Below are 13475 nucleotides of genomic sequence, written 5' to 3'. Positions count from 1 at the left end.
TCTAAGGTAGAATCACAGTTGGAGGGGACCTTAAAGGTAATCTCAGGCAACTCCATGTCAATACAAGAATCCAACTGATAGGGACTTCCGACTTCCTGCTGTGGAAAATGGCTGCCTCCCACATGAACGGACCCCAGCCGTGCCAGTAATTCAGGGTTGATATGGGGGTAATTAGCCCTGGCAGACTGCCCAGGGTGGGGGAGGACTGTCTCACAGACCCACGGATCATCTGTGATCTGTCGGCTCGCATTGAGGTGCAAGCTGCAGGGATGCTGGGTCTAAGAGCACAGCATGGCTGGCACTCTCCAGAGCCACTCCTACGTGCAGGAGACACCTGTTTTATAAAATAATAAGATTTGGGGGAGAAACAGGCATGTTCCAGATGGAGGAAAAAAGCGGGGGGGGGGACTGCCAAATTATACAGTCATTGGATGCTGAATTTCGGACATCAAACAGACTCTCATCTTGGAACGTGGATTAAACAGGTGAGTGACCACTGTCTTTCCTTATTTGTTATATTACATCACGATTTGGTGAAGCTCATCCAGAAACAATTTAATTACTTAAAGGAAACACAAGAGGTGAAAATTTCCAACTCTTATGCTCCTGTTTGAACCTATTCCATTAAGATTTTAAAAAGTCAAAACCTGAAGTAAATCCAAGGAAGACAGAGGCACCCTGGCCAGGCAGGCGCTAGAGGTGTCCAAGTGCAGAGCTGAACTGAAAGGAAGGGGGGCAGAGCAGCAGCGGGCAGCAATCATCTCTGGCAGCCAGAGGCAAAATTGCCAGCAGCAATAATGGAGGTTTTTGTTTTTTACTTGAGGCCCTGTCATATAAGAGGAAGAATTTGACACAGCCTAAGTAACTGATATAGGATAGGACACATACAATTTTTCTTATTTGTACTGTAAGGAAGGATAGGAAATGATTGACTGGAACATAAGAATATAACAGAAGAAAGGCAGAGTATAAATGTAATGTAATAAAATAATAAAATTCTACTAGTTGCTGACGAGGGTTACACACAGCATGGTACATGTACACGTGTGTTTGTGTAACCTCACTGTAAAAAAAAAAAAGTTTAAATGTGATCAGGTAATCAAAATTATGTGACCTGCATGCATTATTATGCAAAACAATCAAATTTACATAGCCCCCCTTTTACTTTTGCAGAATTCTTTCTGATTTTGCTAACAAAGAAATAAAGGGAACTCAGTCAGTAGCTTTTGAGATTTCAGCAAGTGTTGGGCACGCACTTGCAGTCTTAAGGACTAGAAACGTCTTTTAAAAAGTGAGCGGGAAATCAAATTTAAAATGTTCAGGAGCCAGTGTGGTGTGGTTAAGAGCGGTGGACTCGTAATCTGGTGAACCAGGTTCGCTTCCCCGCTCCTCCACATGCAGCTGCTGGGTGACCTTGGGCTAGTCACACTTCTCTGAAGTCTCTCAAAGAGCTTATCAAAGGCTCAGGTTGTTAATCACCATCGGAGGAGATTCTGGAGGATGAGCTTTTCAACTCGGTCGTAGCAGAGGCGCCGACATTTTTTGGTTATGGGCCCAGAAGATGCCAGAACAGAATGCAGCTTATCTTCTCTGTGTGTCAAGAAGATTGATGAGAGGTTTGTGCTCATTGCCCCAGGAAGCCTGCTAGTCCCTAATCAATTGGCAATAAGGGTGGACTTTGAACTTTTAGCCAAAAGCACTGACCGGCCTGCAGAAGATGATCAGCATAAGCAAAGGCCTCATGCAGTGTGCTTTTGAAACACAGCTGCTGGTAAACAGACACAGGCTGCTTTAAAGACACAAGATGGCTAATGCTAAAGTGACAGAAGCTCTTCAGTTTGCAATGGGAATACCGAAGCTTTCCAAGGGGAACTACCAGGATTGGGTGCAGTAGGCAGAAGCCCTGCTATGAAAAGAGGGTCTGCTTAATGTGATAACAGACGCCCCCCCCCAGCTCCAGTAACCCCAGAGTGGGAGGCTAAGGATTCCACAGCAAGGGGAACTCTAACGCTTATTGTGTCCCCTGAAGAGTTACGTCTTTTGCGTGACAAAGGGTCAGCCAGAGAGATGTGGGACAGTCTCCAAGAGTCACATTTAAGAACAGATGCGGGAGCTTCTTTGCTCTTTTACTCCAAGTTGCATGATATGGCACTTGCTGAATCTAGATTTTCTTTCTATTTGGAAAATCATTCATAATTGGCAAGAGTATTTACTTCCAGGTTTTCAGTGTTCCGGAGCCGAATTGTTCCAAAACAGAGGTGTTCAGGGACCAAGGTCTGACTGTAACCACTTCAGGGGGCTTAATGAATGCAGAGCTAGGGAACTGGATCCTGCCCTTTCCCAACCCCTGCTAGCCACTCAGACAAGTGGGTGGGGCTTCCCATCTATCAGTCACCAGACCTTACCATGACAACAGGTGAAGTATTTTCCTTTGCCCCACATGGCTCCCCACCCTTGCTATGCAAACTTGTGTATTTTGCTGCCGTAACCTACCCTGGGACCTTATGGTGAAGGGTGGGTAAGAAATCTGATCATAAATAAATAAATAAATAAATAAATAAATAAATAAATAAATGCACTCAGTCTCATGTTAAATTTATAAAATGGAAACACAAATTCTGAGGAAGTCTTTTACTCTATGTGTGCATGATGATTATAGAAGAAGAGGAGTTTGGATTTGATATCCCGCTTTATCACTGCCCTCAGGAGTCTCAAAGCGGCTAACGTTCTCCTTTCCCTTCCTCCCCCACAACAAACACTCTGTGAGGTGAGTGGGGCTGAGAGACTTCAGAGAAATGTGACTAGCCCAGGGTCACCCAGCAGCTGCAGGTGGAGGAGCGGTGACGCGAACCTGATTCACCAGATTACGAGTCCACCACTCTTAACCACTACACCACACTGGATGCATATGTAGAAAGTACATTGTGGAAAGCTAGTGGCAATTCTGCTTGATGCTGAGAACAGTACAACAGTGATTAGGAGGCAACCCCAGTTTACACAGGCAACAAAATGAGGTGATGCCATTTTTAAAGTCTTATCCACATAAAAGCAAAGCAAAATGAAACAAAAACTTATTTAAGTAAACACAAAAGAACAAAAACTAGCACAGCTAGCTTTCTACCTGCAGAGACCTTTGCACAAAGTGATATCCCCCACTTGCCACCTGAAATTGTGCACTCTATTATCTAATTCCAATACCATCCCTCAGTTGTTTCCATTTTTTTAGTATTATCATTTTAAAGCATTGCAACTATGCTAGAGAAAATGGAGACTGGAACAGCCTACAGAACCCAGGCAGTGTTTACCAGCCTACAGAAACCCAGCCTACAATGTTTACCAGCCTACAGAAACCCAGCCTACAGAAACCCAGGCAGCCTACAGAAACCCAGGCAAGGGAATAGTGCCACTGTATTCTGCTCTGGTCAGACCTCACCTGGAGTACTGTGTCCAGTTCTGGACACCACAGTTCAAGAAGGACACTGACAAACTGGAACATGTCCAGAGGAGGGCAACCAAAATGGTCAAAGGCCTTGAAATGATGCCTTATGAGGAACGGCTAAGGGAGCTGGGCATGTTTAGCCTGGAGAAGAGGAGGTTAAGGGGTGATATGATAGCCATGTTCAAATACCGTATATAAAAGGATGTCACATAGAGGAGGGAGAAAGGTTGTTTTCTGCTGCTCCAGAGAAGCGGACATGGAGCAATGGTTCCAAACTACAAGAAAGAAGATTCCACCTAAACATTAGGAAGAACTTCCTGACAGTAAGAGCTGTTCGACAGTGGAATTTGCTGCCAAGGAGTGTGGTGGAGTCTCCTTCTTTGGAGGTCTTTAAGCAGAGGCTTGACAACAATATGTCAGGAGTGCTCTGATGGTGTTTCCTGCTTGGCAGGGGGTTGGACTCGATGGCCCTTGTGGTCTCTTCCAACTCTATGATTCTATGATTCTATGATTCTACAAACATTACAGTGAATGAAACCACTATTTGGCAAGGCAGACTTCCCTCTTTTCTGGGTACTCAAAATATTTTATAACTGTGTTGTAAATGAAATAGAGACTATGGCAGAAAAACTTTTGGCCTTTTGTATGGCTCACTGACCCCTGAACTCAAATATTTTGAGTCTGCCATCGACTTGCTGATATAAACATCCAATTTTCCAAAGAAGAGGGCAAGCAAGACTACACCAAACACTGTTCACATTATTCAGCTAATCTGTGCCTTAAAACATACTCAAGGGAAGAGCAGAAAACATCCAGAACAGAGTAAGCTCATGTTCTCAGGGTATTGCGAGGAGGAAAAAGAATGTTACTGCTATTTCATTGCTTACCAAAGTTTAGTCTACTATACACCACTGTATCACTTGAGTGTGCAAAAGCTGTTCCTTTTGTCTTGCTAACCTTATGTTTAAAAGAAAACAGAGCTGTTGACTCTGCAATTTACCGTATTTTCTTACATAAGTAACACTGCTGTAGACACAATATTTGTTGGGGAGGGCAGACTTTCGTTAGTGGGGGGGGGGAGAACCTCAAATATGTATTGATTGGGGGGGCAGCTGTCCCCCTGCCCCCCCAGCTACGCCCATGGTAAGTAAGAAATCTGGGGCCATTTGAACTGAAGATAAAGAAATGCACCAGAGTTAAGACAGCACCATTTGAACTGAGCTATGCCTTTTAAAGACAGATCTCTTTTCTTAACAGCTCACCCAATATTACACCAAGTGTCCAGCAACTAATCTAACCAACAGGTTGTTAAGTTAGTGGCTGTTACTTCTTCCTTATCTTGCTTCCTAACAACCACATTGTATGTTCGTGTTTCCACAAATATGAACACAAACGTACTTTTTCTGGTTAATTAAGAAATGGAAAAGGAGCATGAGCCAGATTTATGAGGCCACTGCACAACCAGAAAGAAAGAATAGTATTATAACAGCATCATCCAACCTTTTGCAAGATGCCAATTAACCTGAAGCAACTAGCTACAAGTGGTGTTCTATGTACACAATAACTCAGTGGGACTAAAGAAAAAGTGTAAAATGTGGTACTATGGGACACAGAGATCAGCTCCCTGATAATCTCAGCTTTCAAAAACTAAAAACTTATCACCCTTAGAGCTACAAAGCTGTGCTTGTGAGAGAGTATACTGTACTTCCAGTGGTTTGGGGTGGACCTTCACTGCCATGTGTCAGGTAGTTCCTTACTCCAACTCATAACTAATTCCTCCACAAATAGACTCCGCCCCCCCAGCAAAAAAAATCCTTCATAAATTACTCCTATGGCACGGCAACATGGGCAGAAAGGTGCTGTGGAGTTGGGCCTCTTGCCTCGCAAAACAAAGCACAGCTCTTGCAGCCCCCAACTGTCCAGTTATTAGCACAGATGTCTAAAAGGGGGAACCTAAACACATAAGTTCCCTTGGACCTATACAATGACTGGTGAAGCTTACACCCATAAAGTCTATGGACACGAACATCCTCATCTCAGACGTTCATGCTCATGCATAGATAGCATAGGATCTGTGCACTGTTGAAAGCAGTCTTGAGGAAGAAATACCGACAGCAGATAGAACAGACTCAAAAATATTTACTTGCATTCACAGAATCACAGAGCTGGAAGGAACCATGAGGGTCATCTAGTCCAACCCCTGCAATGCAGGAATCTTTTTGCCCAACATGCATCTCGAACCCATGACCCTGAAATTAAGAGTGCACCTTTTTATTCATAAGAAACCCAGGAACAATAATAATTGTGAAGAAGCAACCCTTCTGAACCAAGGTAAGGCACTTAAATTCTAAGAATTAACTTACTTGCTTGCTTGCTTGCTTGCTTGCAAAGCTGTTATGAGAGGGTTTCTGATTCAACAGAATGCAATAAAAAAGAGAACTCAAAATGAGAAAAAAGAAAAGATTTTGGAGAAAATAAGAGAAGATGAGAAGAAACTTAGAATGAAACCAAAGTCGCAGGAGATTCTGAGAGAAATAAAGTTACACCAAGTACAATATATGAAAATGATAAATTAAACAGATGAGACAAAAGATATTTGAATTGGCTAATAAATGTGGGAAACTGCTAGTGTGGCAGACGAAAAAAAGACAAAAGTTAAATACTGTTACAAACCTTGAAGTGGAAGGAAAGAACATACAGAATCCTCAGGAGATTAGAAATTGCTTCCAGAGATATTTCAAACAACTTTATACACAAGGGCCACAGAAAGAGATTGATATAGACAAATTTTTGAAAACTAATGGATTACAAAAAATCTCACAAGAAAATAAGCTACTGTTGAATTACAAAATAACTGAACAGGAGGTGGAAGGTGCTATTCAGAACATGCAGCTGGGTAAATCTCCAGGGCCGGACGGTTTAACCTCTAAATACTATAGATGAAAGATGGGCTAATTCAACCACTAAAGGAGGTGTGCAATGAAATTTTGGAGGGGAAAAAAGCACCAGAGTCGTGGAAAGAAGCCTACATTACACTTATACCGAAAACTGAGTCTGAAAAGACACAACTTAAGAACTACCGCCCCATATCCCTACTCAATGTGGATTATAAAATCTTTGCAGACATTTTGGCTAAAAGACTGAAAAAAGTACTAATGGAGGAGATACATAAGGATCAAGCTGGCTTTCTTCCGGGTAGACATTTGTCTGATAATACGAGGAATATAATTGACATTTTAGAAAAACTTCAAACAAATATTAACACTAAAGCAGTTTTGATATTTGTAGACGCGGAGAAAGCTTTTGACAATATTTCTTGGGGTTTCATGAAGAAAAATCTTCAGGGGATGGGGGTTGGTCAAGGTTTTGAAAATGGTATAGGTGCAGTTTATTCAGAACAAAAGGCTAAACTGATAGTTAATAATGTGGTGACAGAAGAATTTAAGATGGAGAAAGAGACACGACAAGGCTGCCCAATTTCCCCATTGCTTTTTATTTCGGTCCTGGAGGTCCTGTTAAACATGATTAGAAGGGACCATATGATTGAAGGTATTCATGTCGGAGCTAAACAATATAAACTTAAAGCTTTGCGGATGACTTAGTATTGACATTACAGGAGCCAGAATCTAGTACTAAAAGGGTTTTGGAACTAATCCAGGAATTTGGTCAGGTGGCAGGTTTTAAGTTGAATAAGTTAAAAACCAGGGTTTTGGAGAAAAATCTAACACCAATTGAAAAAGAGAGGTTTCAGAAGGAGACAGGTTTAACATTGGTAAAAAAAGTAAAATACCTGGGGGTGAATATGACTGCTAAGAATGTGAATTTGTTTAAAGACAATTATGAGAAATATTGGTCAGAAGTGAAAAAAGATCTTGAAATATGGTCAAGCCTGAAGCTTTCCTTGTTAGGCCGAATTGCTGTTATCAAAATGAATGTATTGCCAAGAATGCTGTTTTTGTTTCAATCATTGCAAATTATAGACAAGATGGACTGTTTCAAGAAGTGGCAGAGAGATATTTCTAGATTTGTCTGGCAGGGCAAGAAGCCCAGAATAAAATTTAAAATACTTACTGATGCAAAGGATAGAGGTGGATTTGCCCTGCCAGACCTTAAACTGTATTATGAATCAGCAGCATTTTGCTGGCTGAAAGAATGGCTGCTTCTTGAGAACACAGACATTTTGGATTTAGAAGGTTTCGACAATGTTTTTGGGTGGCATGCATATTTGTGGTATGACAAGGTTAAAGTACATAAGGCATTTAAAAATCATATTGTCAGAAAAGAATTGTTTAATGTCTGGACTAGATATAAAGACTTACTTGAAAATAAAACCCCAAGGTGGCTATCACCTATGGAAGCGAAGGCTCTGAAAAAACTCAATATGGAGGCCAATTGGCCAAAATATTGGGAGATTTTGGAACAGGAGGCTGACAAACTGAAATTGCAGAGTTTTGAGAAATTAAAGGATAAAGTGCGAGATTGGCTTCCAGGTGGAAAAATCAAAATTGGAAACAGAATTGTTAGATCCCAAAACTAAGATATTATCAAGAATGTATAACTTGCTGCTGAAATGGAATACTCAGGATGAAACGGTGAAATCTGCTATGATTAAATGGGCACAAGACGTTGGACATAACATCATGTTTGCTGACTGGGAACAGTTGTGGACGACAGGTATGAAATTTACGGCATGTAATGCCTTACGAGAGAATATTATGAAAATGATATACAGGTGGTACATGACCCCAGTCAAGCTTGCAAAAATCTATCATTTGCCCGATAATAAATGCTGGAAATGTAAAGAGACTGAAGGTACATTCTTTCACCTTTGGTGCACGTGCCCAAGGATTAAGACCTTCTGGGAGATGATATATAATGAAATGAAAAAGGTATTTAAATATACCTTCTCTAAGAAACCAGAGGCTTTTCTCCTGGGCATGGTCGGCCAATTGGTGCCAAAGGGTAGAACTTTCTTTATGTATGCTACAGCAGCAGCAAGAATACTCATTGCAAAGCACTGGAAGACACAAGACCTACCCACCTTGGAAGAATGGCAGATGCAAGTAATGGACTCCATGGAATTGGCGGAAATGACCGGCAGAATCCGAGACCAGGGAGAAGAGTCGGTGGAAGAAGATTGGAAGAAATTTAAAATCTATCTAAAGAAACATTGTAAAATTATTGAATGCTAATGACGTTGGAATGAAATGAAGTGGTTCTAGCAATAAGGAAAAATAAGAATATGTATGAAGGGATTGATATAAGATGAAAATTTGAAATTAGAATATATGAAGATAAATAATTAAGGGGGTATGAATTTGCTGAATAATTTTTTTAATGGAATACAAAAAAGGGAGGTGTGAGGAAGTCAGGAAAATAAGTAAATGATTGGAAGACATCAGAAAGAGGGATTTTTATTTCTTTTTTTCTTTTTTCTTTTTATGTTAAATCTTGTTTTTTGTATTGTATTTAGATTTTCTTTATGTGATTTTTGTTAACTGCTTATTCTTTTTCTTCTGTTTGTTAAAAAAACTTAATAAATATGATTTTTAAAAAAATTAAATTCTAAGAATTAACAAAACTGCAAAATTTAAAGTGCCCACTGTTTCTTTGCAAAAGTGAAGGGTACGGAGAGAATTAGAACAGGTAAAGGGACACATTACCTTTCTCCCTCTTAATTAATCTGAAGAAGCACCAACTTGATGAATTTCTGCTTTATGAAAACTTGCTTGTCTTCTGAACTTTTGAGAATCATCAAGAGCTGGCCTAAGACATTTTGCTGCCTGAGCAGGAGTGGCCAGTTTCTTCTAGCACCTTAGGCAGAAAAGCCAAAAAGTGCCTCTCCCGCTCCTTGTCCATAAAAAATATGCAGTAATAAATTAAAATCATTAACAACTTTCATGACATCCAAAATCAGCTGCCTAAGGCAGCCATCCCATTCTGATGATCAGGAATCTGCAGGAATCCTCACCAACGTTTGCACCTCCATGCAAATAAAACCTTACCCCCCTCCCAGTTCTGCTGCATTGCTGTTTAAAGCGCTGCTTTCCCTTGAAAAGCAGCAGCCTTGCTATTCCGTTTCCTGCAGCATTTTCCCGTGGCCTCTTCTTTTCTCCCACCTCACCTGTCAGCCTCCTCTTGACATCAAGCCATGCACAGGATCCTGCTCCTTCCCACTAGCCTTCCACACCTGCCTGCCTGCCCTGCTTCTCCTCTCAGCTGCCTGCCCTGCGAGGCTACGGCTCCTGCCCACACCGAACAGCTGTAGAATGAGGAGAGAGCTGGAGGGGTGGGAGAAACATCTCTGTTTCTCTCTCTATTTGGATACACAAGGCAGAGGCGTCTTGCCACCCCATTCACATGGCCGCAGAACATGCCGTCCAGGAGCTGAACCAGGGGTGAGATTTTTGTATCCCCTCTGGGCATGTGCCCTTGTTCGGGCCAGCTTCACCATCCCTTGGGTACATAAGACCCAGTTCATCAAATCATGGAATAAGCAGAGTAGCTCCTGCAGGTGATCTTACAGACAAGATGGTATTTCTCTGCCTCTCACCTGGCTTGCAATCTAAAAGAAAACGTATTGGGTAGTAGGAGGAAATAAACGTTGTTAAGTTGCAAGTTTTTCTAATGACCTTCTGGGGTGGAATAAGTTCAAGGAAGCACCAGAGGTTGCTGGTCTTTCAGTTGTGCTGATGGAGCATCCTTTTGTCAGTTTTCTCCCCTCCTGATGGGATGTTCACTGTCAGATGAAGGCTAGGCTAGGCCCATCCTTCCTGAGATGCTTGTTTTCTCTGTGCAGGAATTTTCAGTATTGTTGTTGCAGTCCACATACAGCTCACACATGCCTGTCTAAGAACGAAGCCCAGCTTCATGAGGCAGAAGTTGGAATGTCTCCACAAGGCAGGGCCGGAGGAAGGGGGGTGCAGCCACTCCAAGTGTCACCACTGAGGGGGGTGACAAAATGCCGGGCGGCACTCCTGGAAAAAACAGTCCCCCCCCCCCCCGTTTTCCCCCAAAGTGGCAGAGGAAGAAGAAATGGAAAATGATAGAAGTTCAGAAAATGAAATAGTATAAACTGTATGTATATGTTGTGTCTTGTTTTTTGTTTTTTGTTTTTTTTAAGCACCACTCAAATGGTAGACCTTCTATGGAGCTTAAATATTGAGGCGGTTCTTAACTTTATTTGCTGTTCGTGCTAAGGGGCAAATCTGATTATTTTTTATGTTGATGGATTCTTGGTTTTTTTGTTACTTTTGAGGGAAAGAGCGGTGGTTACCTGTATTATTGCAAGCAGAATACTTTTATGTACACTGCGTTTCACGCAATTTGTAAAACTACTCCACACTGAACTTTTTTTCAATTTTTCCAAAATTTCCATTTTTTTTCTGGAAAAAAACAGGAGGGTGGGAATGGTTTTTTCTCAGGGCTTCAAAATTTCTGGAAATTTTACATCTCTAGCCCAGTGTGCTTAAATCCACTTCAATTGCATAAAGCTAAAGTTCTAGTACACTCTTAAATCTCTCCTGCAAAATACCGACAGTTTAGAGAGGCCCCCAGCTTCCTGCATCAATTCTCTGCCATTTGTCAACAGTATTACATTAAGGATAAACACAACTGAAATCTAACACAATAATCAGTCGTGAACACACACACACACACTCACAAACATAATGAGCTTGTTGCACCAGCCAAACAGCCCATCTAGACTGAGTTCACATGGCAGTTTATTCCATTTCCCTAATATTTCCCTAACTGGGTTAGTGTGTTGCATTTGGTCCAGGATTCAAATCCCTACTTGGCCATGAAGCACACTGAGTGACATTGGCACAGTCACTGCCTCTCTCCTCTCTCTCTTTGCATTATATGCACTGCCCTATGTGTGTCACACTCATATGGTTTTCCAGGATCCTACCTGCAAGCAGGTGAACAGAGCTGAAGTTTTTCTCCAGTTTTCCCAGCAGGACAGTGAGGAATGAGTCAGATGAAACAGAAGCCACATTATTTGAGCTTTGGTCATACACCACAACTTCTTGCTTGCTGTCAATTTCAACCTGGAAAAAATAATTGGGGAGGATTGACCAGATGTAGTCAAGTTTTTAAAAACTTTAGCACATTTTTCAAAAGAAAGCTCTTATTTATATGCCTATTATTATTAATTCAGACCATATTAATCTTCGCTTGGATTTTGTTTTGTTGTGTCTTGGGTAACATGGCAGCAGCAGAACCAGGGGAGAAGTGAAGCAGCCACAACATTTGCTCTGTGCACTTGTAGACTTGCTTGCTAGCTTGGGTTTAACATTATATGCTAACTGAGCTCATATGTCTTCGCTGGCAGTCTTCCATCTCTAATTCTGTACCTATGCATAAGTGCATCTTAAAAAAAGGAATTTCAACAACACCCATCACTGCTTTACCTTGTGCTTTGCAGAATGCTGGATGAGCTCAGTGATCAGCACTTTATCTTGTTGCAGCCTTCGCTTCATGAGCTTGGAGCAGTTGATATTGATGGCATCCAGGATGTGTGATGTATTGTATTCCACAAAGGGGCGGCTGTCAATCACCAGCAATTTTTCTGTGCCGCTTTCCAGCAAAGCCACCAGCCTCTCACCAACTATCAGCTGAGTACCATTCATCTCATCAGCCATGACAGCAGCAGAGGCCCTTCTTTTGCCACTGCCTTCTTTTTCCTCTCCAATTTGCAGCAGAGATGAAGAAGGTGATGTAATGGCTATTGACTTAAAGGCTTAGCCATTCCATTGTACTCAGTATATGAGGTCATACTGGCAGTGACTGGCAAGAGAAAAGTTAGACCCATTTTCTCTTGAGAGGGTCCTCCAAAGATGAATGCCCCGTCTGGCTCCCAGTTGATATTCTGGTTATATAGGGCTTGCTAAAGCAGCCCCTCACAACCCATTCATCCTGGGCTATAGAGTAGCCATTTCACAACTCAAACAAAAGCTGCTTTTCGACTGGTCCTGCCATTACATCATTCTTTACCTTTGTTCCCACATCATCGGCTTTTAGAGTGGACTAGGAGCCTGTTGAGACATGGAAAGAGGTGACAAGTGGCAGACAGAAAGAAAAGCAAAACAAACAAGACAGACTTTGGGAGTTTGCAACCCATAATCCCATCCCCCCTTAACTCTCCCTGTTGTCACAATAAAGTCTCACATGTGCTGTGAACCATCTTTTTCTTTTCTTTTCTTAAAATAAATGCACACATGATAATTGACTCCATTACTTCATTTATTCCCCCACCTAAGGGCAAAACTAGATGTTTGGTGGAGAGACCTTGACCCAGAAACCTTGGTCTCCAAGGACACAGACCCTTTGGTTTCGGAGATGGAGAGGTAGCAGGTGAGTCCTACATTTCTCATGTACTGAGAAGTTGCTTTTTTCCTCAACACACGTGCCAGGGAAGAGCAGGGGAGTGGAGCACAGGGGGGAAGAGTTGGGCAGGAGAGAGAGAGAGAGAGAGAGAGAGAGAGAGAGAGAGAGAGGGGCACTCCTTCACCGACCCAATCTTTCTGCTCCCCAAACGGCCTCATCTTTTCTCCCACTGCTTTTTAATAATAATAATAATAATAAATTTTATTTATATCCCGCCCTCCCCAGCCGAAGCCGGGCTCAGGGCGGCTAACAACAATCAGCAATCAAACCATCAGATATTCACACATTCTAAAAATATTACATTATAAAAATCAATTAAAATCAAATTAATGGCAACTAATTAAGCAAGATTCTAAGCAGGTTGCCAGAGGAGGGAGTCAGGCTGCGCCCTGACCAAAGGCCTGGTGGAACAACTCTGTCTTGCAGGCCCTGCGGAAGGATGTCAGGTCCCGCAGGGCCCTAGTCTCTTGTGACAGAGCGTTCCACCAGATTGGAGCCGCAGCCGAGAAGGCCCTGGCTCTAGTTGAGGCCAGCCTAACCTCTCTGAGGCCTGGGACCTTGAGGATGTTATTATTTGCAGACCGTAGGTTTCTCTGTGGGGCATACCAGGAGAGGCGGTCCCGTAGGTACGAGGGTCCTAGGCCGT

At 42.2% G+C, this 13475-nt stretch overlaps 1 protein-coding gene across 1 annotated transcript in view; it reads right to left on the bottom strand.

Moving 5' to 3' along the window:
* Positions 1-12615, bottom strand: part of DUSP16 (dual specificity phosphatase 16) — a 30337-nt gene extending 17722 nt beyond the window's left edge. Inside the window, exons 1-2 of the mRNA XM_081861366.1 lie at positions 11854-12615; positions 11352-11490 (exon numbers count right to left, since the gene is read on the bottom strand). Of these exons, the coding sequence (XP_081717492.1) occupies positions 11352-11490; positions 11854-12084 (370 nt within the window). The 5' untranslated portion in view covers positions 12085-12615. The remainder of the gene's footprint in view (positions 1-11351; positions 11491-11853) is intronic.
* Between the last annotated feature and the right edge of the window lie 860 nt (positions 12616-13475).

This window comes from Podarcis erhardii, assembly GCF_964252035.2.
Source record: "Podarcis erhardii genome assembly, chromosome: 5".
Taxonomy (NCBI): domain Eukaryota; kingdom Metazoa; phylum Chordata; class Lepidosauria; order Squamata; family Lacertidae; genus Podarcis; species Podarcis erhardii.
This window is presented reverse-complemented; position numbering and strand designations above follow the sequence as displayed.